Here is a 27,915-nt window from a genome sequence, read left to right as displayed (position 1 = left end):
CTGCCTCCGTCCTCCCTGGCTCTGCTCACAAAGGACACCACTCCTTCCCATTCTGCAGGGCCACCAGAGCAGCCATTCAGCCACAGCCTCCCAACACCTCTTACCTCCCAAGTCCTTTCATTTTCTCATTTACACTTGCTACAAAAAGGGGAAGCATGCTCCTTTACAGTGCCAGCAAAGGTGCTTCTGTGAGAGCAATACACCTCATTAACAGCACTCAGATAACCAGGTCCTTCTAGTTTCTTATGAAGCTTGTTGCAGTTCCCCACAGAGCTGGGCTGGTCTAGAGGAGCAGAGTCAAACCGCATTAGAAGCACACTCATCAGCTCAGTCAGGCTTTTTAGGTGGGTTTTCAACATGAACCACATTTAAAGGTGCTGATTTTCAAACTGTTAGAAGAACAGTAGGCACTTTGCAGGCCCAAAAGCCCTATTTGCACTATGAATTCAACCATTTGAAGGGATTTAATTACTACAGAGAATGTCTAATAGACCTTGCGGTTGGGAGCTTGACCTTTGCAGCTAATTACCAATAGAACCAGGGATAAGAGATATAATCTCTAAATCTTCATCTAGCATAACCATTCTCCTATCCTAGTGTGCCTGCTATTTAGACTAAAAGTTCCTCAGGGCTAGGAGTGTCTTCACTACCTAAAGTAGAGAAACATCCTTCCAAGCTAGGACACACTTCTGCAGGGCAAATAGCAACAACTCACTGGGCACTGCAGCAGTTCATGAATGCATCTCTTAGTGGTGTATGGCACAACCGGACTGAGGGGCCATGAAACACAACCAGGTACAGGATGCAGCTGAAGCAGAGTGGAGATCTAAGAGTGTGAGTCAAAAAGGGGCAGCCAATGGCCTAAAAAATGCGCTGTCCAAGATTAACCTAGCATAGGTTAATAGCATTTGTGATTAAATCACATATGACTTTACTACTAAAAACCCAGGCTCCTTTAATTTCTTTTTTTTCTGCACTCTATGTGCTGTCACACCTATTTACCCCAGCAGCTGGGTTTCCTTTTTAAGGCACAAACTGCTCACTAACTAATTCTAGGAACTGGAGTAGAGATGCTTCATTCCTTTTAATATCTTTTTTTTTTTTTTGGTGTCTTTTTTCAAATACAATCTTGGTCTATTCCCATATGACACACAAGGGGGCCATTGACTCACTGTATCTCCTTTCAGTCTGCCTTTCACATGACCACACTGAACATCATGAATCATTGTACATGATACATAACACATCTCGAATTAAGCAATAGGTAGTGAATGACTAATCACCCCATCTCAATTAAACTAATAGCAGCAATTTTTGTTGCGCTGCATGTAATTTATTTATAATCACCCTATCTCAATTAAACTAATAGCAGCAATTTCTGTTGCGCTGCATGGAACTCAGTGTGTTTTGACAAATGAAAATAAGTTGTTGTTTGCTTGGAGAGGGAATAGAGGCAGAAAGTATTCTTGTATCTGGAAGAGCTGAAAAACCACTGAATAAATTTTTTTTATCAGCTAAGCCAATGAACAAAACTTTCTGGCTCTACCATTTAAACCACAAACTTTTTGAAACAGAGACCTTTTCTTTTGTTCTGTCTCACCATACAAGAATCATGTCAGATTTAACAACCACATAACAAGGCACTAAGCTCAATCGTGTTTATGTGATCAAGGATGAATAAAAGAGTTTTCCTATCGCTGGGCTATGATATGCTGCTTCTGAAGTTTTTGTTGCTAGTGATTCACAAAATGAGTCTGAAGTCACCATATCGGAGCCACTTGGGAAAACCAGAGGTGTCCCTGTGGTGGCTCTGTGCTCTGATAACCTCTATAACTTTTAAGGTCGCCTGGTATTTGCTCAAATTAAAGCACCCTTTGGTCTGATTTATTTCATAGTAAGGATTGGGCTGATTCTAACCCTAGAAATGTGGTACCCTTCTTGTCCTAAACCACATGACACTTAGTCTACTAGATTTGTCTTAAAGCAGAGCAAATGTAAATGAGAGAAACATCTGTCCCAATAACTAGAAACACGTTAAAAAAATAAAGCTCTTTTTCTTACAGGATGGTCAGCATCCAGTTCTGCTCCATAGCTTAGGATCTGATTGGCAAACCTGTCCAGCTCCTGGATACTCCTTGGGAACCATGGCACTGCAAAACAGAAAAGAAATAGAGACTGGTGTGCTGCTTCGTTACTTGGTTTGGGGCCTTCTTCTGGTCTTTCCATCTTTTCATCATAAACATAAACAAATGCAAAGGGCTAAAATATTTGGGCAGCTATGGTCTTTCCCTGTAGTAGGAGGCAAGAGCAAACCCTGCAAGTTATCTTGAATTTGTAGCTGTTTTGCACTATTGGAAGAATACAGAGCATCAGGAATGTCTAGCCCTTGGTGCAGAGCTGGCTTGTAATGTTTATGATTTTCTGTTTATTATTCTGGTTTCTTGGCTTACCAAAATGTAGGAATTTTTCCAGAGCATCCTTCCTTTCACAGTAGCTAGAATCAGCTGTTTCAAAGGAACAGCAAGAAACCCCACAGCAAGAAGGATACAGGATTATTTGACCCTCTGAAAATCTCTTTCTAAGACTTACTTGGTGGCCTTACTTAAGCTAGGATGCTGAAATAAAATGATAAATGGCACCCTAATACCTCAGACTAGCATTGTATTACTGTAGTCATTATACAATAATGCATTCATTTAATTAACATTCTGGGCCTGGTTCTCTATTGCCTTGTAACTCACATAATATATACACTGCCTACGGTGCAGCCAGCATGTGAAATGGGACTTCACCGACTACACAGCACATAATGCCCATGCGGCCCTCCCTTTACAGAATGACATAAGGTGGAAAGCAAGGAAGAATCATAGGGCTTTCCAGATGCGATGTGTTCAGATAGGGGAAAGCGGAAGGCAAATGCCTTCATGGCAATTGCACTACGAGGAGAGGCTCTTTGCGGCTCATGAGGTACATGGAGCAGTCATCCTAGGTCAGCCCTCCTTCCTGGAGCCATGAGTGTATTCACCCAGTGGTCCAGGCAGTCCCCTGCCACATGTCCCCTCACCAGCAAGAGGCCTGGCACACATGTACAGTGGCTGTACCAGGCTGCAGCCCCCTCTTCCATCTCCTTCAGAAGGATCTGGCTGCATACCAAGCAACAGACATCCTTGTCAGCCACCACTGGGCTTGGCCACCCCAGCCCTCTGAAACACTGAGACAGGGAAGCTCAACGGAGGGAGTGCAGGGATCATGGGCCCATTCCTCTCCCTTGTCCTGTCATCGCTTCGGGAAGTGCATCTGTAGGTACCACCAGTAGGTACCACTGGCAGCTGGGGACATCCTGGGAGCCTCCAGTGCTGCTGGGTTTGGCGTGTTTGGCTTTCCGTTCTGCTGCCCCATTCTTACATTTTTGGCCCTTTGACCCTAGCTGCCTGCCTTTTTACTTTTTCCCTTCCCTTCTGCCTGAGTCAGAGGCTACAGCCATGCCTGAATTGAAAAGCCTGTGATGAACTTCCCACAAATACAACTAACTGCTCTTTGAACCTGTGTACACATCTGTCTCCAGCAAACTCTGCAGCACTGAGCTCTATCATTTCTTTACATGTGATAGGAAAAATTACTCCCTTTTGTTTTAAACTTGATTATTTCATTTGATGTTAATTACTTCCTGCATACAAAAATCATTTGTTGTTATTCACCTTCTCCAGGCCACCTAGGATTTTATAGCTCTCTGTCAGGTCCTCCATCTACCATCCATCGTCCTGGCTGAGATTTTGCCTGTGTATTTTAGGCACAGAAACCATGGGCTATCTTTGTGCACTCACATCACTTCTCTCTGCACTACTTCCAGTTCTACCATGTTTTTTTCTGAGGAAAGGGCACAAGACCTCCATCTAAGGCCGTACCCCATGCTCAGGCCCTTCAGTCATGTCCTATATGCTCCCCACACTGAGTACAAGTCAAGTCCATGGACTCTGAGGCTAATATCACCCAAAGGTCTGCTAGTCCAAGCCCAGGGGCTCTGAGCAGTCTCTCTATCAATAAAACATTGCAGTTCATTTAGTGACCTTCTTGCACAAATGGGTGTCGCTTGCTCAGTCAGTGCGTGGAAACCAGCTCATTCCCCTGTGTGGCTCTCTGCTCGGCTGGGAGCACTGCCACTCAGCCATACCTCCCCATTTGATTTTGGGGTTTGTGCCTGTCAACCTGATCCCCATCCGGCAGCTGCTGCATGAGCTCCCTGCAGTGCCTGGCTGATGGGGCTCATCCCGGACCTGGATGGACCACCTACGGGATAAGAGGATCACTCTGTTTCCAGGACTATTCAGCCTTGCTTTCTGCTGAGCCTAACACGGAGGGCACTTGTGGCGCTGGGTTTCTGCGAGGCACCTGCACAGAGGGGCCGGTGCAACAACAGCAGATTTACAGGGCACACTTTGGGCGACGACGGCTCAGCCCCACACAGAGTGCTCGCTCCCCCTGACCTGCTGTCCCACCAGCAGCCTGGCTCCATCCAGCGCTCCCGCTGGGCGCCCTCGGATTTCTTTCAGGCGGGCCAGGCAAAGCAGGCGGCTGGTGGCTGCCAGTCGGGGGAGGTCCCGGGCTGCCCGGGCTCCCTGGGCTGCAGAGACCCGTCCCGGCGGCTCGGCAGTGCTCCCGGCTCTGCCTCTCCTTCTTCCGCCCAGCAGAAGTGGGTTTTGGTCCCCCCCTTTCCGAGCTGCACACCCTTCTGCTTTGCCCTAAAAACCAGACCTGAACAAGTCACTAGATGGCAGCAGCAGTCCCAGGAAGATCGTCCCAAAAGGACTTTATTTGCTGGGTGTACCGCTAGCTCTCCAGTTTCTCCAGAAATACTCTCTCACCTTGCTGTTAGCAGCCTTCCTGCACCTCCAGCCCCTTGAGTTAAACCGGTAGGAGGAGGTAAGGAGAAAAAGGTGTGCTGGAGTCCTAGAGAGGAGTCACTACTCACTTACACCATGTGAAGGGTGAGCACACCCAGCCATCCTGCCCCTATTTTCTATATGGGCAGCCAGGCACAGGGTTTATCTCCTACCTCTGCCACTGAGCTTTGTGTGATGGTGGGGAATCACTTGACTGATTTGTGCTTCAGACTCCCCACTATCATGTTGGGGTGAGGCACACTGATAAATGTTTCGGGATTAGGCACTAGAAAAAAAGCTGTCTGGCAGCCCCACAGCAAAGGATTTGTCAGTGTCAGAGTGAATAACCGCTGTTCTCACGGATCCGCCATGACCTGAAGGGTCCAGAATGTGCAGACAGACTGCTCGGGGCTGAAGTGGATTTCAGCAGCGATGTCTGTAGGGTTTTGCTGCCCTGAATCAGAAAGGTCTAGGTGGGCAGGGTTTGAATCATTGCAACTTCAAGAAGGGATAAACAGATATATAATAGTGACTTACTTTCATTAAATATATCTTATTCTCAAGATCCCCAAAGTACTTGGTGCAGAGCTCATGAAAAACTCTGGGACAGACTGAGCCCTGGGCTGATGTGATACCAGTCCCAGGCACGGAGATGGGTGGCTTGTTTTTCCCCTACATAGGAGCAGTACCTTATCTTTTAGGCATGCAGCCCCTATAGGTACCTGACCTATTTTCAGCAGATCTCTACCCTTCACCCAGGTCCCCCCAGACACCAGCGGTAGCTCAGAGAGAGCAGCTCTGAGCTTGCAGAGCTGCATGACAGGGGCAGGCTGTGAAAGGGAAATCCTGAGGATGCTTAGTGCTATTTGCACCATCATAGTTGATGTTAAGTCAGGTCCTGGAAAGTCCTGAGCCTTCTCAGCTCTTGTGGAAACAAGAATCAAAGGCACTAAGCACAGCCCCAGGGCAGGCACTGCACCAAGTCTTACAGCCCTCGCTCGCATCAGGGACCAGGGTGCAAAAGGGCTACTGGGTCTTCTGCCTAGCTGTGGTGTGCCAGGAGGCTGTCCCCAGCCCTCCCAGCAACTATTTAAAAGATCAAATCAAATTACCCCCTGGCTGAATCTATCCCATATTTTGTTTGTGACATCCTCCTCCAGCCCCGTTCACCAGACTAGCTGTCTGTCTGCACAGCCATTAATGAATTGCCAGGGCAAGCTGTTGCAACACTGGGCCTCTGTGAAGGTCTGAGGAGCAAACGTGGGCTGATCAGTAATAAATATTGATTTGTCTGTAAGTGAAACAGCAGCATTTATGGGTTCATGCTGGACACCCAAGTGGTGACCAAATTACCATGGGGTCAAATGCTTAGCAGAATGCTAATAAGCCATTTATATGAGGGGCAGCAAAGCAGGGGCAGCGAGGACTTCTGCAGAACTCCTCCATTCGGGCCATTGTGAGGAGGGTCAAAGACAGGTCTATGCAATTTATAGCAGTTCAAGGCCCAGGTTTAGCCCTTTTTTAAACAGTCCCAAATGCTTTGGCCAGCCTCAGGGTTTAGCAAACAAGGCCCCTACAGAACCTCAGCCTCCAGCCTGTCTCAAAAATGCAATAAATTGTCTGCATTTCCCTAATGTTGCAACAGAATAATATTTAATTATTTTTATTCATGGGCTCTGAGTGGTCTGCAGATACCCAGCTTGTTTCCAAAAAGAGCCATGAAGAGATGCACTGTGTTTTCACAACAAATCTTTCCATCTCTACAAAGGGCTTTTGGCCCAGTGACTGCTAGCCCATCTCCTCCGAAGCTCTAAAACTACCTTTAGATTTAGAGCATTTTGCTGGCCTGCTCTCAGCTAAAATTACACTGTTGATCAAAACCTGGTATTTGTAACTATTTTGGTGTGTAAATGGGAAACCAAAATTACATTTTGTGTTGAAGAGAGGAAAGACCCTAAAAACAGAGTGCTCAGACCAAAAAAAAGCACTGTTCATTTATGCCTTGCCCAATAAAGCACATACACATGTGTTTAATGCTGAACTATACAGAAGGGCAAGGCAAGAAATTTTTTTCTGACTGCCCACAGAACACTGTCCCAAGAATGGCACTGTGTGCTTCCTATAGGAAACTGAGTAAAATAGGGATTTTTTGCTCAAGTCATGAACATGATCAAAGTGAAGCCTTAGCAAAGAAGGGCTGAGAGCATTTTCAGGCAGCAATGAAAGAATCAGTCCCATGGAAGCTCGGACTACCTTCAGGAGAAAGACTTCCTAGCCTTTACCTGCCAACTGAGAAGAGTGTGACAATGTCCCCATAAACCATATTCCTGAGATTGTGCTCCCTGGAGGCCTATTGCTCTCATTCTGTGTTTTAGGAAAAAAAAAATCACAAAATCACATCTGTGGATTATGACCAGATTTGCCAGGGCTCTGCCCTTGTAGCTGCCTCAGCCCAGAATTTGCCACTCACAGTTCATACCCTAAGCAGGCCTTGTTTGACGTTTCAAAATATGTCTCTTTGGGGATTTCAGTTTGACTGGACCCTTACTACTCATAAGAGAAGTTGAAATTGAAAAAAAAAAAAAACAACAGAAAAGAAAAAGGGAAAGGGCAAAAAGAAATATCAATCTTCCTCTCTTTCCTTGGCAATAAATTGCTTCCACTTTATACTATTTCTGAATTACTGAAACTAACAAACAAACACAAGTTATCCTCTCAGACAGAAGGGGCTCAAGTCCCTTTCTGCAGCACTGACAGGATAATCTAGCTCAAAAAATCCTTTGATCAACACAGTAACATGCAGTGAAATCCTAATCCTACAGCTGACCATGGGAGTTTTGACTTCTGTGAGGTCAGAATTTCACTCACAAGCCTTTCTTGGCTGATACTTAGAGCTGTATCTCTATCCAACTCTGGTCTATGCTTATACAAAACTTTATTATTTAATAAAGTTTATTATTAACATCTTAGTAATAATTAGAAAAACAGAAGTAATGGCAAGCCCTGCTAGGCCCTGTAGCTTTCTTCTGGAAATAAAAAAGCCCCCCAAAAAGAACGTCTTTGATTTGACGTGATCATAAATCACCTAATCAACCTTTTGTCCCTCCATCTCATGAATGGAGAGAACTGACTCCAAAGAGTATCTGCTTTCTTCTTTTTCATCTTCAAATGTAATGTCATGGGTAGGACACAAAGGAAATGGTAAAAGGATTACCAGTGCTGATCTCAAGAAGGTATTAATGGCCTTTCATGTTGTTCCTAGGAAAGAAGAGGAAGATCCAGACCTAAAGTATTTAAAGTCTGAAATCCTATTAAAATCACATCTGTTATCTGAAGAGGCATTTAATTATGTCTCAGACTGGATGCTGGGCAGCCACCACTGTACTGAGCAGCGTCAACTCCAGCAAAAATCTCTGACAATTAGGAGCATGGACAACTCACAAAATCTTTCCTTATTTCCTTCTGAAGGCAGAATTACAAGTGACCTCCCTGGGATTTCTTCCAGGAACAGAGAGTTATTCCTGCTCCCACCAAAGTGGGTGGCAGAGCCTCCCCAGTTTCAATAACAGGAGTGAGGGGCATCCACAGGCCCAAAAAGTGGAGAGGCGGATGGATGGTGTTGGACTCACATGTACCTGTGTGAGGGACAGCAGGGAGCAGGGGGGATGGTCACCCCAGGGGACTTTTCCTCCCCTTCTCTCATCTCAGCCCAGAGATGCAAGGGTCCCACAAGGATGGGGCTGCAGCAGCAGCAGCCAGAGTCCAGGAGACCAAAATCAGAAAGTAAATCCAGGTGTTCAAAGGGGCATGCCAGCCCAGGAACGCAGGAGGGCAATTCCTCCTCCTGCCCCATGAGGATCCCACTGCTTGGTGCCAGGCTCTCGGCACATCTACTACACCACAAGGTTTGTGCCAGGTTGATGTGAGGTCCCAGAGATATTTGGCAAGGGGGAAGGCACTGCGACAGCACTTCACCGGCACTTTTTGTTTTGTTATGCTGCCCTTTACCAGCAGTTCCTACCTGAATAAGGAGAACCTGGAAGGCAGCTGGTCTTTGTGCGAAGGATCCATTGAATAAAGTTTATAAAGAGTCAGCAAATGAGGAACAACTGGTTTAATAAATAGCTAATTAATTGCTCACCAGAGCAATAGTATCCTTATAGCCCATAGTTACACCTAGGTTTTATCTACTCTATTGGAGACACTCCAGAAAAGAGCAACAAGACTGTCCACAAGGCCAGAAACCAGGTGCCCTGAGAAGAGAAGGCTGAGGTTGGGCAGGATATATCACCAGACACCAAAAAGGCTGGCCTAAAGAGGAAGAATATCTTTAGTTCCCAGTGTCAAAGGCAGGCAGGAGGAGAAGTCATCAGCTATCAGTGCAGCAAGTGAGACTGGGTCAGAGCAGGGCAGCCCCACAGTGCAGAGCCATGGAGCCGAGGAAACGTCCACCACTCAGGACAGACGGTGGTTTAGCTAGTCCTGCCTTTTGCCAGGGGACAGACCACATAACCCCTTGCAGGACTTTCATCCCCGTATTCTGATTTTAAATTTTACACCTGTTTTTAAGATGCCATATCATATTTGTAATGTACTCACCTGTCAGTGCTGGCTCTGTATGGACAGACTCTGAATGGACTCACTGTACAAGACGACAAAGTCTGACTGGTTTCACAGGGTCTGAGTATCATTTAAAAGTTAAAAACCAGCTTCTTTTCACCTGAGTGCCCTCTGGGAGAAGTGTTCAAGATAGGACAGTCCCTCAGCTGGGACACACAATGCACAGGCATTGTAGTTGTCTCCAGGACACCCTCTTGGTGACCTCCCTTGGGACTCCAGGGAGCCATCCTTCCTTAAGAAGGCGAAAGGCATTCTTCAGTAGGTGACATTTTTCCACAAAATGGCACTGTAGAGGCTTGACTCTGCTGGCTAGTGGACAGGCACAGATTTATTATGGGGATGGGGTGAGAGGGAAAAGGAGGCAGATCAAGGCCTGGCTTTCTCAGGGGAATTGATCTACCATCTACAAGCTGAGACTACGCATGCACCTGCAGATTTTGCTGGAACTTTTAAATTGTGATTGAGTTTATGTGGGATTTTTGACTCAGGGCAGACAGTAACTAGGCAGAGTAGTGCATCCCACATGGAGATCCTTGTTGTCTCTCTTCCTCTAAGTTCTCATGTGGGCGGAGAACATAGGAAAAGGCTAAAAGTGTACAGGCCCTGCAGTGGCTTTCAGTGCACAGTGGTCCAAAAGCTATGGGGTGGTAGTCAGAGATTCAGGGGATATGTCGTTGGGCTTGATAAGCTAACGTATCTGCATTAAACATGGCAGTTTGTGTCCCACCTGCACCCCTGTTATTCCTTCACATTACAGGTGTGTGTCAAGAACAAAAGTTGCCACGCTGCATGACTTACCAAAAGCTGTGTTTTAAAACAGGGCGGAGACCGAGAGCAGAAAATAGATGTACCTACAACTTCCTGCACCATTGCTTAGGGATTTACAAGTTGAGCCCTTAGCCTGTAACTGCAATCATCCTTTGATTCCTTTTAACTTCTGCAGGTAGTGTAACAAGCTACTGCAACAAGGCTGTCTTTAAGAGAATGTGAGCGCTGCCAACCAACCAGACAGATGACAACATAACACCATAACACCAGTTCCCAGGAGATCTAGTCAGAAGCATGGCAAAAGATGGAGCATGGCAGTTTACACTGAGAGAAAAATCTTCATATGAAAAAGCTTACAACATAGGCAAAATAGCAGAGGGAGGGAAATGCAGCCATACAGATCCAAGAGGAACTCCTTTGCTACAGGAGAAAGAAGTCATTTAAGTAAGTGACATAAATATTCCTTGTCAATATTATCCTTGTCAGTGTATCCTTACCAGTGTCCTTCTTCTTTGTTCGTGAAAGCTCATGGACTGTTGCTCCAATATCATTTCTCAAGGACTTGATGATCTTGTCCAGCGCTGGGACATTCTTGCCTTCCAAGTTAATGAAGAATTCATACTCATCTTTGTTGAGACGGGAAGGTCGAGACTCTATGTGGGTCAGGTTTATACCTTTTTCCTATGAGAAAGAGTGATTTTGGTCACACAGGGTTTGGGGGAAGAAATATAGCTAAAATTCATGTGTTAGTCAACAACCCATAGTATACAGTCCAAATAACTCAAAAGTAGAGACTTGCTTCTGGTGGCCACTGGACTGAAGACTTTCACAACAGGGAGAGAGACAAAAAGGAAGCATGAGAAGGATGTGGGATTCACCCTTGTGCAGAGCACCAGCATAAAGATTATGCCCTACATAAATCTTTGGGAAAGGTGGAAGCAGGATACAAGTTATAAACAGGCTTTGTATTGTAAGTGGTGACTCCAGTACTGCAAGTACATAATGGTAGCTTGTCTGTGTGGACAAGAACATTTCCCCAGGATCAACATGGGAAGTAGGTGTTCCACCTGTAGAGAACCCTCTCAGGGGAAAGAGAATGCTGTATTTATGAGCATCTTGAAAGGAGGTTGGAAAAGCAAGCAGCTGGGCACCCTGTGAGATAAGCTTCTGGCAAGCCACTGCACAGTCACCTGCAAAGCCACCTGCACGGTTTCCAGGGCTGTGAGCAGGTGTTGGGCAGAGATCCAATGGAAAGCATGGATCTACACCAAAAAGGTAGCCCAGGTTTGTGCAAATAAAAACATGGGTGTTTTAAATCACAGAATCACGAAGTAATCACAGAATCACAGAGTTGCTGAGGTTGGATGGAGCCTCTGGAGATCACCTAGTCCAACAGTCTGCTCAGGCGGGGTCTGCTAGAGCAGATTGCTCAGGACTGTGTCCAGTCGGGTTTTGAGTATCTCCGCAGATGGAGACTCCACAACCTCTCTGGGCAACCTGCTCCAGAGTCTGGTCACTCTCACAGCAAAGAAGTCTTTTCTTTAGCACGGAAATTCAAATTCCATCTCACCAAATATCTTCACTGACCAGCAGCAGTGCCTCCTAGCTCTGAAGAAAGGGATCATTGGCAACTATAGTCTTGATGACTACGGCCAGTGGGTACCTGACCTCAGACGTGCCACCAAGTCAATGCATAAAACAACAAGTAGCTAAAAATCCTATTTTTCCAGTCACTTAAACACAAGTCCAGGTAAATCTACCTCAGTTTAGCTGAACTCAAATGTTCTCCTGAGCACTGTAATTTGAATATGAAAATATTACTTTCTTTTTTTTTGAGAGAAACCTTTTAAACAGATTTCAGTCGGTGCCGACTTTACCACCTGACCTTCCTGTCAGGCTCACACTGGAGCTGCAGCCACGGCATGCCCAGGCCAAGTCTGGGCTTCTGTCACCTGGGAGGAATAGGCAAATCCCTGGAGGAAATTTGGCCCTGAAGATCAACTGCAGAATAGTCAGAGGAGCTGACACACAGTGCTCAGCAGCCCTGGAGAAGCTGCTGGCTTGCTGCTTTCAGGCTTAAGAAGACCCCAGACTACATGGGGTGAAATGATGGCCCCACTGGTGTCAGTGTCAAACCCCCTGCTGTAGTGGGGTCAGGATTTCATCCACGAAGAAACGCTGCAAGGATCTACTTGTGACCTACAGGGAAGAAAGAGGGAAGCTTTCTTTCTGTACCTCCCTCTAGTTTGAGCTTCTCAAGCCCTTTAAGGTTTTCTTTGCTCCTCTCAGTGCTTGCACAGCGCAGGGGGGCATCTGGCCATCAGTGGCAAAGGCCTCATTCACTCCACCACAAAAGGCAGTTTATTACTTGGTAGGAAACAGCATGCATGTCATTCCTCTGTTTCCTGAGTGTCACACGCTACAGATGAACTTAAATTGTTTGGCTAGATACCAATACAATAAGTTGAAAAGGTCAAAAGCGCATTCGCCAACTGCCGCTCTTGAGAGAGGCTGTCCTCACAGGGCCGTCTGGGGGAGAGAATGGCGGCCACTGTCCTGGGCCCCGAAGACAATTTGTTTTAGGCCTCCAAAGCCCCGTTTCACAGACAGACCGCACATTGTACCCTGCGCTTGGTGAGGCACAGGGAGGTGGGGCGGCCCAGAGCTGGAAGTTCAGATGACTCGGGGCTGGAAAGCTTTTTACGGAGAGCAGACGCAGAGGGCTGCCAGCCCCTTTGCCGCAGCCGTGCCGTGGAGAGCAGTGCAGCAACGTGGGGCTGGCACCCAGAGCCCTGGGCCATTCGGCTGCTCTGCGGAGCCACTCACGAAGGTGGAGAGTGGGTGTAAAACCTCCCCCCGTGCAAAGGCTCGGCTCAGGCACACTGGGTGCTGCTTTACCTTCGCCTTGCACTGATGCGTCAGGGTCCTGTCTTCCGTCTCTGTGTAGACTCACAGAGGAATGAGGTCCCGGACCCTGCCTAGGCTTTTTATGTCTTGCAGAGGCTGTGGTAACATGGACACCTCCAGTGGCCATTATCCCCTGCTTCCCTCCCCTACCCACGAATGTTCATCCCTGCCTCAGCATCCCTCCCCTGGAGATAGCAGAGCTGTTTGAGAGATCACACAGGTACCTCAACTGTATTTTTTTTTCTTTGGCCAGGTGACTTTTCCACTGTACTAGCTCTCCGACCTGGCTCAGTGAGCAGCTGCACAAACAGCGGTGCCCACAAAATGGAGGGAATGATGCAGGGTTTGGGAATGAAGAGACAAGCTGCGGGATGGGCACAAGGCATGCTTAAGGCAGCAGGAGCATCAATGCCTCCCAGAGTATCGCCACAACCTAAGAGAGTGGGAAAAAGTTAAAAAAAAAGAAGACAGGGAGGAAGGAGCTCATGGAGAGAGTCACCTCCTTTCTTACACCTGGGATAAGCAAAACAGCTTCCCGCAGAGTGTGAAGCTGGTTTGCTCTTTATTTGAGGGGTGCCTGCAGCTCAGCAATGTGCAGAGCCGACCTGTTGCCTCCTTGTGCCAAGGCTTTCAGTACCTCACGGCAGAGAAGCTGAAGGGAGAACCCTTCTGGTCACTGTTTTCAAAGCAAGAATTCAGCAGCATACATCCAGCTCCCTGAACTGGCGCTCCTGTAGAAACATGCTGTCATACACTGTGCCTTGCTACTAAGCCCCCGATTTCAAAATATTTACAATGGCTCTGTTATTAGAGTTGCTTTACAAATCTCAATTTCATTCTAGTCCAACTACTCCATCTAGTGTTTAATCTTCATAGTTTCACATTGTTCAAGACTTTTGATATCCTCAGTATTGCCAAATCTTGCAAATGCGTCAGGTTTGTCACAGTAGTTGATGCTTTATTTAAAGTTCCAACTTCTGGAGACAAATGGTTACCTGAGAAAGGAGAATGGGGGCATTTTTTGGTTTAGTTGTTAATTGTAAGCAGTTTTCAATCTCTCTGTTTTTTAGTAGAGCTTGAAATCTTGACATTGTATGGCCTCAAAAGGCAGCTAACAAAAATTCTGTATTTATTTTATGGGACTTCATGATTTCTGAGCTATTTTTTGTTGATGGAACCTAATTCCTAACCTAACTGGTTTTGGAAGATCTGGGCTGTCACATGTTTGAGGCTGGATTCACACCTGAACTATTAACATTGGTCTCTTCTGCGTTTCCTATTTTAGAGCTGGTAGGAATCAGATGAGCCCATGGCTTGAGACTAGATGTGCCTTTGCTGAATTTGCCCCACCATTCATTGCAGCTGCAAAGACCTTGCAGCAGGTTGGTGCTTCCCTACTTCTCCTCAGGTTTACGACCAGCATAGAGTTTGAGTCTCTCCTACACGGACACATCCTATCATACAACTACGTACCTGTTGCAGTGCTTCTGTGTTGGTAGAGGCGGGGGTAGCTGTTCACCTTGCATTTATTTCAAAGCAGTGTACTAGGCCATTTCTAACATACTTTTTAGCAAGTATTAACAATTCAGAACAGATTTTGTCTTGAGGACTGAGGGTAGCATTAGGTGTAACACTTAATGGAGATCACAGGGGTAACGTATTGCCAGATCCCTTGAAGTTAGCAGAAGTCACTCCAAATTTCTTGCTTTTTTTTCTTAAAACCTCCACTGCTGGGGGGGGAAAGATCTCAGCCTTCATTATTTGAATATCCAAGTTAACTGTATCTCTATCACTCCCCATTAGAGAAAGAAGTGTCAAGACATTTTCAGAGCTCAAAAATCAAGTTAGAACTACATCCATTCTGTGTAAGTCATGATTTTTGAATGACAGGGGTTAGCGATACAGACACCAATTTACACCAGAGGCAATGGTGGAGGCAGGGGGAGACTGCCTATCTCCCTGCCTGCCTTACCCCACAGTGCTGGATCTCAGCCTTGGCTCCCTCTCAGAGGCCATGAAGCAGCTCCAGCCCCTTCCCTCGGTTATTCCAGTTATGCCACCCCGACCGAGTGTCTCCGACACTGCAGCTGCCCCACACTAGCGGGATCAAACCAGCCTGGTGTTACACTACATTGGCAGTATTGCAGAGGTCATCACCAAGAGAATTTAGTCCCACCTACAGAGAGTTTAATGGCCTGATCATTGGAAAAGAAAAGTTGTGTTTTCATAGCTTCATGGGGAAGCTTTCAGTGGGGATGGATACTTTCTGGAAATGTTATGGGCTACTGCTTCCCATGGCGTTCATATTTCCTTCTGTTTACGCATTACTAAATGCTCCTGTATATGGTTGCTAAAACTAAGTACAGCTGTGAAATCCATCTGCAGCTTGTTTTCTTGACTGTTGTCATTAAGTAAGTTTGGCTTCATCAGGAGACCCCACATTGTTACCAGATGAAGAACCGTCGACAGCACTACGATGACGCTAATCAACATTCAGTGAGAACTTGGGTTAAATCTCTCAAAACAAGGATTTACTTGCACTTTCCTGATACAAAAAAAAGTGACATGTTCTTTTAATGCTTGTCACAGGCTAGTTCAGGGCTTCCTGAAGGTGGACAATTTCAGAAGCACAAGTAGAAACTCAGTGCCTGATTTTCACAGGAGATCAGGGGAGTTAGGAAGTTACAGCGATGCCTTCAACCATGGTTTCCCAAAGTGGAGGCAAAGGCAGCCGTCTGGCTCAGCTTTACTGTCCAAGGGTCTGCTTCTCAGCTGAAGACAGTGTTTCCCCATCTTCTCCTTCACATCTGCTAGGGTTTTCCTCGCACGCCAAGCTCATGGAGGCAAAGGGACCCAGAGCTGGCCCATGCCAGCAAACAGCTCCAAAGGGCAGCCAGCTGTGGAGCAGCCCCTTGTGTCCATCACTCGACACTTCTGCTCCAAACCTAAAGTTTGGTATGAGGCGTTCAGCACAATCTAGCCACAAAACACATAGAGCAGGACAAACCAAAAAGCATATGTGACAGCATGTGGCACTGCACAAGCACCTAGCAAGACGGCACTCCTCTCTTTAAACTCGTGTTGGTTTACTAGATCAAGGAGTCTTGCTCTCCTGGCCCTGGAAAGAGGAAGGCTCAAACTAAGGACACAGATTTGGAGCAGTGACTTCAGGTGTAATAAAATGTAGCTGTGCATATGCATACCGTGATGAAAAAACAAGTCTCTTGAGAGAGGCATGCCTGGCCTGTTCACCTATCACTGCAGGCACCTCCAACACACCCCCTGGCCAAAGGGACTGCTTGCTTCTCCTGATTTGGAAACATCCCAAAACACTGCAGAGCCAACACCTTCCCAAGGGACAAAGAGAGAACAGTCACTTTGGACTTTCTGTTGAATAAGGTAAGCTCCTAAACAGAAAAAGAGCACAATCACCTTTACTGGCTCTGAAAGCACAGTGTCTCATTTGGTGCAGCCCGTTATTCTCATCCAGTCCTCCCACAGAGCAGTAACTTACTCTGGGAGCAGGAGCACTACTCGGTGCAAATCAATGGGGCTGCTTTTGAGCTAAAGCCCTACCCACTGTAAGTAACACCACTGACGGCTGGACCTCGTACTGAAGTCCTGCTCTGTATTTGGGAAGGTGACGTTAGTGAAGATGGAAAGCTCCTCTCTGAGAATGGGTTAAGCAAACTTGTAATATATTCCAACCCAATGTTTGCCACATACTACAGCTGACATGTCTTCTACTACCTGTAAATCCATCAGGAAAAGAACTTTGGAGGAGATTAATGTATTCACAAATTAATGTGGAAAAATTTCAATTAAAACTGAGGGCAATCCTTTTTGCATATTGAAATGCTTAGTTCTGATATTTTTTAATGATTAATTTAACTTTGGAAATGCCAGTCTTTGAGAGGGAACAACTTTTTTTTTCTTCATTTTTTTTCTTTCAGAAAGGCACTTTCTTCACTTTTTTTCTTTCAGACTTTGTTGTTGTCTAAAAAAATTATCTCACTTTCAATAGGCTTTTATCACTATAGAGAAAAATAAACATTCCCATCAAGTGTAACATTTGGTTTAACCCAAAATGCTCTGCTTTGCTTTTTCAGTTTTGAAACCTGGAAGATTTCTGTCTTTTTCTGACCTGGACTTATATGCTATAACTTTTCGATTTGTTCAGTGAATCAAAAAAGAAACATAACTCCACAATAACTATTCTGTCTTCCTGATTTTAAGCATGATGCTTGCTTATGTGTGATGTTCTGTTTCAGACTAAGGTATTTATTTGAGTTTTGGCTTCCTAGCTATCATCTTCTGTAACAGCATGAGACAAATAAACAGCATATGGCTGCACCAAGTAGTGCCTTAGTATACAGCAGGTCCTATTAAAATGAAGTTGGTGTAAAGACTCTGCTGGTGGGTTTATGCTGTCTCTACGGCCACTCTCAAGCCTGCAATGAGGACAGAGGTGTTACCGAAGCAGAACCCATAAGGAAGTTGTATGCACACTAGGACAGATAAAGATTATGGACAAATAAGCTTTTCAAGTGCAAAATAATTGGGTTTGATAAGCAGAAAGCAAATCTTTACTTCATCCCAATATACACACAGAGCAGCTAGTGTGGAAGAAAAGTGTATTCAGTTTTAACAATCTGCTTATTGCTGGGTATGATTGAGCTGCTATTACATTACAACACATGTCAGAGGGCGAGTCTGGCCCTGCGGACACTGTGTCTCCACAGGGAAGGTGGAGAAGGGACTGCAGGGACTCTACTGTCAACATTGGCATAGGGCACCCTGGGTACAGAGCAGTTCAGGAGGAGCACATTCATGCAGCCAGGCAAGGATTCGCAAAACAGAGGGGAGAAAAGAGCCAGGGGTCAGAAGAGCTTAGGAGCCTGCTGAGGTCTGGTGGTTGGGGGGGGGTGTCTTCCTGAGTGCTGCTTACTTTTGTGTGTGAGACTGGGAAAGGACTTTCCTCCCACCCAAAGTGGATGTTGAACCCTTCCATAGACATGGTCTGGGTTTGCTTTTAAAGACAGAAATGCTTTCAGCTTAAAAAGCCTTATAGTCTTTCTTTAAATATGTGCCTGCCATTTGGAGGGTCCAGCCCTTCTTCAGTACAGACTGCTTGCTTTTTGGACGTTGTGCATTGGCCCAGCACTGAAATGCATTAGAGAGAATATGAATCAAGAGTAAACAGAAGAAAAAAGTGGATATAATCAAGTACATTCTGGACACAAAGCCAGCAGACTAAGGGGCTAAGTACATAGAGGAGATTCCTCAGAAAAAAGCCTTCAAGCTACATAGGAAAAACAACAGTTGTCTCTGTAGCCACAGACTTGTGTACAACTGGGATCTGAACAGAAAACAAGAGTTTGGGTCTTTGAGCAAAAAAACAAATGTGAGAGCATGCAGCACTCTGTCAACTGCATGAGCAACCCTGAGGGATATTTGAATAGGACAAACATTAATGTTTCCCCAAAACACATTGAAATTCTCTTAAGCCTGGTGTGTCAGTTACAGGATGTAATTCTGTGCCATCAATGCTCTCCCTGTAGCCACTGGCCTTGTGCCTTCACCTACCTGGATATGAGGCTCCCCTACCTTCAGTCCATCCTGGCCCACAATGGGGGCTTACCTAGTTCATCCGGGCCGTGTTTGGACACTACTTCCTTCCCTGGGAGGTTTGCCTCTTGGGCAAGTACAGGTTACATCTGGACTGGGGAGCAGCCATGGTGCTTGATTTGCACCTGGACCTCCTCTTACCCAGGTGGGTGGCCAGGTTGGAGCACAGCATAGCTCCCTTTGGGCTCTTGCTCCCCATGGAGATCAAGCTGTGGTGGGGGCTAATGCCTGGCCAAGTTTCACCCCAGCACAGAAGTAGGACATGGGCAGGATGTGAACCTCGGTGTGAGGAGCTGCTCCTGCATCCCGGGCAGGGACACAAGAGTGACTGAACAGCCCTCCCAAAGTAACAGAATTTTTTTCTCCAGCTCTTAAACCAAGGAGAGGATGAACCTCCCAAGGTCCACACAGACACCTCCTTTACAGAAAGGCAGCCTGGCTGCTGATGGCACCACGAGACTTCCCCTTTCTTTAGGTATCCCCTCAGTTCCCTGTGTCTCAGTCTGGATCTTGCTTCCACGCTTTCTTCCCTGTCTTGAGAGAGGATTTATTTTCAAGACTTTCATATTTACAGCTCTCGTAATCCTCCTCCTCCCCTCTTCATGTCCCAGAGTAATTTTATAGATTGGCTAGAGAAGAGGCAAAATCCTCAAAGCCAGGCACTGTCCTTTAATCACTTACAGGCGCAAGCTGCGAGGAGGAGAGGGTTGAGCTGTGCTCTCTGCCTGCGTTCCCACGCGCAAGTGCCCAGAGAGACCCCGGCAGCCTGGGCAACTCCCAGCCTCAGCAAGGATCAGAGGGGCTCCGAATGTGGCACGCATGGCCATCAGCATGAGCGGCTGTGCAAGGTCTGGCCCTCTGCAGGGGCCAGCGGCTGCAGTGCTACGTCTGCTCTGGGGAACAGTCTGATCATATTTTGTGGCTTTTGTGTTTTCCTTTTTCCTACTTCATGTGGTTGTGTGAGGCAGTGACAGCCAGAGCAGCCATCCCCACATCTCCACCCTGTGCCACCCCTCTGAGACAAACCTGCTGTGTTTCCCCAAGCCAGCACTGAGCCAGCGACAGAAACCCTGGGGACAAGGCAAGGGGGTCTCCCTGCCCACCAACAGAGGGTCTGGACCAACTCCTGTAGCTAACCTGCATCTCACAGTTGATTTTATCAGGCAGGGAAGGGGTACAAGAGGAAAAAAACCCTCTCAAGGTCTTCCTCCTTGTCCCCACCCTTCACCTGTGTATCACCATCTTCCCCATCCCTGCTGCAGATGTCACTGAGCACAAAGTGTGTGTCTCTGAGGCGCCATGATTATGGCCTCGGTGGGAAAGGGTGGAGGTTGTCTCAGCCATGCATGTCCATGAGTCTTAGGCAGCTGTACACAGGGCGAGGTCCTTCGCTTTGAGCTAGAACAGCCCAAGGGCTGCTCTGGTTTACACACCCCAGTGCTTATGAATTCATTAATGACAGCCCTGAGGAGCTGAAGCTACAGGTCAGGCTTGTACCATTAAATCCTTCCCTCCAGCCCTACTACATTGCCAGCAGCATGCAAAACTGGCATAAGAGCTCCTATGCCCGGTCTCTCGTCAAACCTTGGTGCTGGGGGAAGCTGCAAGTTTGCACAGAAAGAATCAACCTCATTGGGATGGGAAACCACCACAGTGCAGACATGTTTAGCTGAGCCCCATCCCCTGGGTTGCTGTCAGGGTCACTTGGGAAAACCATGATTCAGCTGGTCTAGTCTAGGTACCTGCTTTGGGGCAAGAAGAGTCATATGCAAGGAGTGGCTATTTCTCTCCTTCCTATTCTAGCTGCCCTGCAGATTTTCCTTTAAGGCTGATAGCAATTTGGTTAGTAGACAGCAATGCATTTAACAAGAGAATATCAACAGGCCTCCTTAGTTCATCTACAGACATGCACGCCGCTGATATACAGACATTTTGCAGGACTGTATTACAATGGTCAATTCACAGATTTAGACCAGCTCTGCTCTCCTTGGTATGAATTTCCCTTCATCTTAATGAATCAAATATGTCCTATAACTCATAATTATTTTTCATTATATGAATACCACACAAACCTTTAATTCCCTAATCAATTCAGTTTACAAATGGAAAGTATGCAGGCCACAACTTTTTACAGTGTTCTACAGAAAGCTGCTTTCAAGCACAACCATTACAGAATGATGGTCTTAAAAAAAAAAAAAAAAAAAAAAAGGCACAAAACCAATATAACAGAGTGTATTTGCTTGGGAGCACAGAGTACACAGATGTGTGTGTTGCAACACAGCCATCCTGAATTGCAAGGATTTCGTGCTTTTTAAATGGCATCCATGACATCTGGGAAATATTTCTGGAAGAATAAATAGGCACACAATGTCCTGAAAGGTAAATGGCTCCTTGTTTCCCCAAAAGCTTTCCAAATCAGTCAGTACAAGCTGCTGAGTTCCTTTGGAGTGAACAAAGTGCAAAATGCTGCCATTTTTATGCTGTTTTGTAGGTACCGTCTACCCTCTCCATAGAAGTACCAACAGTGGGAGATGGTGGCCTTATTTATATCAGATTTACTGAGGTAAACAAGGGCTAAGAGGACAGTAGCTGCCCCCAGTAGAAATACTTCATGCAACATGTGCGCTATGAGTCATACAGCTCACATTTAGGTTATATTTGCCTTTCTATAAATATAAATATACATATACATATATATAAATATACATATACATATACATATACATACTCAGATGTCAATCTCTGGTTATGGCCCAATTCACTTCTACCTCTTACTCAAGCAGTTACAATGGAATATCTACTTCTTAAATTGAGAAAATGTGTTTTTTCCACCCTCATATCTGTTAAAAGTAGAGGTTTTAATTTAAAAGTCTGAAGTCAAATTTTAACCTAAAAAGGCCACTTCTGCTCCAGAACTTTAAGTGATTTTAACTCCAGAAAAGAAACACATGGTGGTTTCCCCCATTATGGCAATGAAATGGAATTACAAACATGATCACAAATACCCTGAGCAAACGTTGTTGCAATGCAAAAATGTAAAGACCTGATCAGGTCTCTTGAAGGGAAATATTTACCTCAAATGTGCGCAGAACTTTAGCCAATGCCCCAACTTCTTCTTTCAGAGAGAAAATCAAAGAAATCACACCATTTTTATTTGAGGACTCTTCAATGTACATAGATTCCTGAAAGAAAAGAAAACAAACAAACAAAAAAAGTACATTGACCCTAGGAGTCAGTTTTGCGTTGCTCCATTTCCCTTTTTGCATGGCATCAGCAATGTAAAGAGGGTATAAAGTTGTTTTAAGTGGGAATCAAGGCCACTGTTGCTGCCAGTAGAGCAGCTCTGGGGCTGCTCTGATTTATGATGGTACGGACAAAAATCCCGTCTCTCAAACTAGGGCTCATGTGGGAGCCAGGTAGTCAAAAAGGACATGAAAATACCAAACATCACCTCTGTCTTGCTTCACCTCTCAAGTGTATCAAGCTCAGGGATGACTGGAAACATTACTGCACTTTGGTTTCAGCTACAGTGCAAAGACCTTCCTTCAGGCTTTCTTTTCTTTAACACTCATGATTAAGCACAGCAATATAGGTGAGCTCTGTGCAGAGATGCAGGCCATGATCTATGTTTCCCTTCAGTTCTGCTTCCACCTTCCAGGTAGCTTCAGGAGAGGAGGTATTCACAAGTGGGATATGGAAGTTGTTTTAAAAACAAAATAACAACAAGAAGCAAAAAAAGGAGGAAAAATGTTGGAGCAAACATTTAGATCTTCCCTAAATCCCACAGTGAGTAAAGACTCAGGGCAAGATGTGTTTTCATTTATGTTTGTTCCCTTTCTCTTACTGATTTTCTGCTCTGCAAATTCCAAAAGGCAATTTCCAGTATTCCCAAGCAAGGAGAATGTTTATTTCAATTATTTTCATGGTTCTCATTACCAGAATGTCTTAGTATGTCTCAGTACATGTGTTTCTCTCCACAAAACCCCTTTTAAGTAGAGAAGAGCTATTTCACCACTTCAGAAAAAGGAAACTGAGTCCTGGAGTGGGGCCAGATTTTCAAAATTATCTGGGTAGCTGACATGGCAGGTAAGTGACTGCTGAGATTTCCAGAATAGCTTAATTTTTCTGATGTCAGAGTAAATTTGATGCACAACCATCACAAACTTTTGGAAGTCACATTAATGCCTTATTTGCTGGGGTTTTTTTAAGATCTACTGGCCTTGGGCAAATTGCCCCTGGTTGGTATTTCAAAGATCACACCAGACATCTGCAACACAGACGGACACTGAGATAACAAGTCCTGGGCCAAAACTTGGCTCAAGGTATTCATTCAATTTTTCTTTATGAAGGTCTGTATTTTCAGTCAGAGACTGTCCTCATTATAGCTGTTGCTTAATTTAACATATAAATCAGAGTATAAAGAGTCTCAGTTCCCAAATATTGTCCTTAGAAAAGACAGTCTTCGTAGCAGACAAATTAGTAATCAAATCCAGCTGCACTGAAGCCATAAAGCTCTTGGTGGAACTGCATTTTCTAAGGCAGTGTTACAAGGAACCACCTTCTTTTCTAAAGTAAATAATTGTGATTCTTCAGGCTGTCTCTGAGGCTGCTGCTAACCTGAGAATTCATTGCCAGAAACTGGCAACAGATTTTTCTGTCTGGCTTTATTTCCAGAGCTTGCAAAAGTTATCCAGATGTTTTCCACCTTCTCGGGGAACCTCTAGTGAGAACTGTAGTAGAAATACTGGTTTTATGCACCAGAGGGAAGATTGTCACCTGTTCATCCGTGACACTTCCAGCAGCATCTCTGTGTCTCCTGGGTCCTCACCTAGCCAGGGAGCTGGCCCAGCTCTTACATGGTGGGAACCAAGAGGAAAAACAGTCAGGAGTGATGTGGCAGCTTGCTAATGAAACCCATTTACATCTGAAGCAACCACAAGGGAAAACAACGCCAGGAGTCTGTCAAAAGGCAAGCCAAACATCAGTAGTCTGGAAATTTGATGATAGTTAGTGTAACGAAAACCATCGTCTGGTTTGCCCTTCTGTTCTGTCCATGCATTGCTTTGCCCTTCTGTTTTCTCCCACCACAACCAAAACTGATCTTAAGGATAGAACTGTGCTACACCAGTGTCTACCCAATGGACCAAGGATTTGGTTTTCATGGTGTGCACTGGAACTGTTTTAAAAGCCATGCAGTTACGTGTTTAAAATACTCTTGCCAAGGCATGCCGGGAGGACCAACTTCTATGGCAGGTTGACTTGTATTTGTGTGACAAAGGATGAATTTGTGGTTTGGACAGCTGCAGGGGATATAATGCAAGGTTCAATTCCTGCAAGGTAATTCTGATGTTAATTGATCTCTTTATATGATGAGATTACCCCAAAAATACCTTAAAAACCTTCTTTCCAACCCAGATAGATTCTCATTGGTCACTAGCCTTGATGTGTTGTGATCAGCCACTTTCAATCTGTCCTCACTCATTTTCCCACTCTTGTAAATTGATTTATGTTGGTGCTTAAAAGTAGGACACATTGCAGTAGGAGTAGGCACTAATCCTGCAAACAGCGTGATACTTGCTTAACTTCTTGCACATCTGCATATGCACTCAGTTCACTGGAAGATCTTTGTACAAACGTTAGTTTATGCCTGAGTCTGCAGGGATGACAGCTTTCATTGCAAGGGGAAAGAAGAGTAAAATGATTGTTTTCCTGCTACCCAGTTCTTATCAATATATATGGAGGCAATATACATCAATATACACTGGAGGCAACATACATCAACATATACACTGGAGGTAATATACATCAACATACACACAGGCACATTTATTGCTGAGCTTTTTGTAGTACCTATGCATAGTTGTAACTTTTGATCACAGTTTATCCATTCTCAATTCTAATTTTAATTTTGTGGTTTTCAACCTGTTATATAGAGAGGAATTGCAACTTTGGGGTAGTTCTACTGTTCTGTTACTGCTGTGATTATGATTAAGAGTTGAACAAATTACTTCATCGTCATTGAAATATTGCCTATATGGCATGTATATGTGATCTATAAATGTAATGTGGGGTAAATTAAGCTCTAATTTTCTTCCAGCTCCTTTTTTTTTTTTTCAAGAAGTAAAATTAGAACCAGTTGACAAAATGAACATCCATTCCTGGACCTACTACAATCTCAAAGATAGGTGACATGTAGATGCAAGGAGGGGTTTACCTGAGTGCAATGCAAACCTGCATTTTTAGTTAACCACTTCGCCCAGAGATTGATATTGCCTTCCTGACACGTGTGGCAGTAGTAGAGATCCATAACACAGACCTAACAGCCTTCTAATCCATTTCCGAGCAGGTTAGATAAAGCCCTTCAGAGTGAATTCCAACACTGTTAAAGCCGGGGGAAGTTTGGCCTGCAGTTTCAGTGAGAGAAAAATTTCACCTCTGTGTCGCAAATTCCAGATTTACTAGATAAACAAAATAGTAGGGGAAAACACAGAAAAAAAATATTTCAAAGGAAATAAAATTCCTAAAGTTACTTCTGAAGATAGAACTAGTTTCCAAGTCAGATTTCTTAAGGCATTTAGATGCTTAGATCCCACAGATCTCATTGGGACCAAGCAATTACACAACTTGGAAAAGTAGCAAGGTGAGACCCTGGAGAATTATTGTGGGAGTTCAGCCTCACACACAAAGCAGTAGGAAACCGGGCTTCCTTGGCCTCTCTGCTCTTAAAACGGCTTGTAGAAACTGGAGCCTTTTTTTTTTTTCCCATGTCTTCTACAGCTTGTCTCTGGCTTCAGCAGCATTGCATAGGAGACACACATGCAGAATTTTTAATAATGCTTAATATTTTAATGCTTAATAATTAAGCATGCTGGCCTCAAGTTATGTTGCTTGCCCCTGCAGTAACTATAGTGCCTGTAATCGAAAGGCATGGGCTTCAGGACTTCCCTGTATTTTTGAAAGCAAAGGGTTCAAAGTAAGTCAGTAAATGTTAAAAAAAAGGGATGTCAGAGTCCCAAAATTTAACAAATAGCTCCACCAGAAGAGCATGTAACTTCAGCTGCTTTCCTTTAACAGAAGCAGACAACTTTCTTTTCATCACACAGGTTTAAGACCTCTAATAAGCTGCTGGTCTTTTCTGCTGCTTCTTCTGTTTGCCATATATGCAAGGATACCGTTGCAATGTTCATTTTCATTCTCATTGCACTTTCATGAGCCCAATTAACAACAGATAAGTGCGCTGGCTGCCAAAAGGGAGAACGGTGGCAACCAGGCACCGCAAAGCATCAAGACAGGCACATTGTTTCCCCCCATCTTGGGTCACGCCGCCTCTCAGAGAGCGGGGGACAAGATTTGCAAGCATGGGGGGGTGGGAGGAAGGCAGCCACAGCCCCCCCCCCGCAAAGAGCGGGCACACAGACCCCATCGCTTACCTGGAAAGGGTCACCATTCATTTTGCAGTGCTGTGCGTCCATGTTGCAGGGGCAGCGATGCCCACGCAGGGAGGCCCTTTCACCACTGCAGGTGAAGCCTTCTGACCTTACTACAGTGGCCAGAGCTCTGTGCAAAGGTATTTAAAGTGGAGCAAGTGAAGCAAAGCCATCCCCTTCCCCAGCTCCCTCCCCCGGACACCGTGCCAAAGGGGCGTTGTCCCTACACGCCCCCCACCCCCACCCCTGGCACATGGACAAGCCACTCCACGCCGGCTGGCCCCTGCGAGTCCCACCCCGGCACGTAGCGGCTCTCCAGCATATTGTTTCTATCTGTACCCAATGTGGACAAGCGGCATGCTTTGAATTAACAGCCTGCCTCCTCCTGATCAACATCAGCCGCTGTTTTCATTTTTGCATGTCAATGCATCATCTTCGGTTCAGCCTCCTCCAGTCCATTCCCACCGCTGCGTGCGTGTTCAGCCTCAGGTGGGTTTCCCATCGGGGCTCACTCCACGTGATCAGAGATCAGATGTTCTCCAGGATCCGCTCTTTGGATGCCAGACACAAGCCAGGGAGGGCTGTGACACAGCACAGCAGCTGAGGGATTTGTCCTTTAGTAGAACCTTTTGGGCTGCATCCAAGAGGTCAGAGAGCAGGAGACATCGCTCCACACACCAGACATTGGAGAGAGAGAAACCCGGTGTAAAGGACATATGAGACAGGAGTTAGCTGCATGAACCTCACACTAGGATATGAGTTTGGACCTGGAGAAAGGGAAGAAGGTAAAGGAAGAAAAGGAACAGAGAAGAGTAGGTCAGAGCTAGAGGGCAGGTAGATGCAGAAGAACTGTAGAAGATGTGTGCTTGTATATAGTATCAGCCGTGGAGAGCTACAAGCGGAATGGGGTGGCGGGGCATGAATTATTTCAGAAAAGGTTCCTAAAGGCTTGATATAAAAAAGCCCAGATTTGGTTTAGAAAGAGTCACCAAAGGCATTGAGGGAATAATGGAAAGCTGTAGCCCAATACTGGAGGGCAGGTGAAAAAAAAAAGAACTGGTCAAGTATCTATCTTGCTATTTGAAAAGATGAAGTCTGTACTGAGACAAGCTATGTCAAGGCAGATAATCTTGCTATATTTTTGTGATGAAGCTAAATTCTGTAGAATAAAGAAATCATCTCTTTACAGTTATTTTAGCCTTGAGAGAAGCTCTACTGCATGCACCAGTGCAAACTCAGATTGGTGAGTAGTAACAAAGACTTACCGTGAATTATTGGTATTTACAAAATCCAATAGCTGCTAAATCTGATCAGCCTTATAGTAGGGAAACTGAGTGGAGCCACTTTCAGGGATCTCAGTCCGAACACATGTTGAACCCCATGACCATGGAATTAGAATCCAGCCCACTGAAATTATTGATTGTATAATGTGCATCTGAAGTAACTCAGCACTTTGGGTGTGAATACATACCTTTTTCAGAAGAGCTGCTTGTTTGTGCATACTGCAGCTGCATGCAGGGGTAGAAAGTTACTTTCTGAAGTGACCAGCAAGCCTGTGGTATGGGCTGGCAGGTCAAGGTAGGCAGCAATATACAGATAACACACTGGGCCCTGCTGACACCATGGCAGCAGGTTGGGGCAAGGAGAGATGGGGCAGTAGGAGAAAGGGAGGTTAGCCTTGGTAA

General features: G+C 45.4%; 1 protein-coding gene across 1 annotated transcript in view; it reads right to left on the bottom strand.

The window, feature by feature from the left end:
* Positions 1-26,275, bottom strand: part of PAH (phenylalanine hydroxylase) — a 38,379-nt gene extending 12,104 nt beyond the window's left edge. The window contains exons 1-4 of the mRNA XM_075491701.1: positions 26,234-26,275; positions 21,878-21,985; positions 10,766-10,949; positions 2,062-2,150 (exon numbers count right to left, since the gene is read on the bottom strand). Of these exons, the coding sequence (XP_075347816.1) occupies positions 2,062-2,150; positions 10,766-10,949; positions 21,878-21,985; positions 26,234-26,275 (423 nt within the window). The remainder of the gene's footprint in view (positions 1-2,061; positions 2,151-10,765; positions 10,950-21,877; positions 21,986-26,233) is intronic.
* Positions 26,276-27,915: the final 1,640 nt, after the last annotated feature.

Source organism: Mycteria americana, chromosome 1, assembly GCF_035582795.1.
Source record: "Mycteria americana isolate JAX WOST 10 ecotype Jacksonville Zoo and Gardens chromosome 1, USCA_MyAme_1.0, whole genome shotgun sequence".
Classification (NCBI taxonomy): domain Eukaryota; kingdom Metazoa; phylum Chordata; class Aves; order Ciconiiformes; family Ciconiidae; genus Mycteria; species Mycteria americana.
The sequence above is the reverse complement of the archived record's forward strand: the minus strand, read 5'-3'. Positions and strand labels throughout refer to the sequence as shown.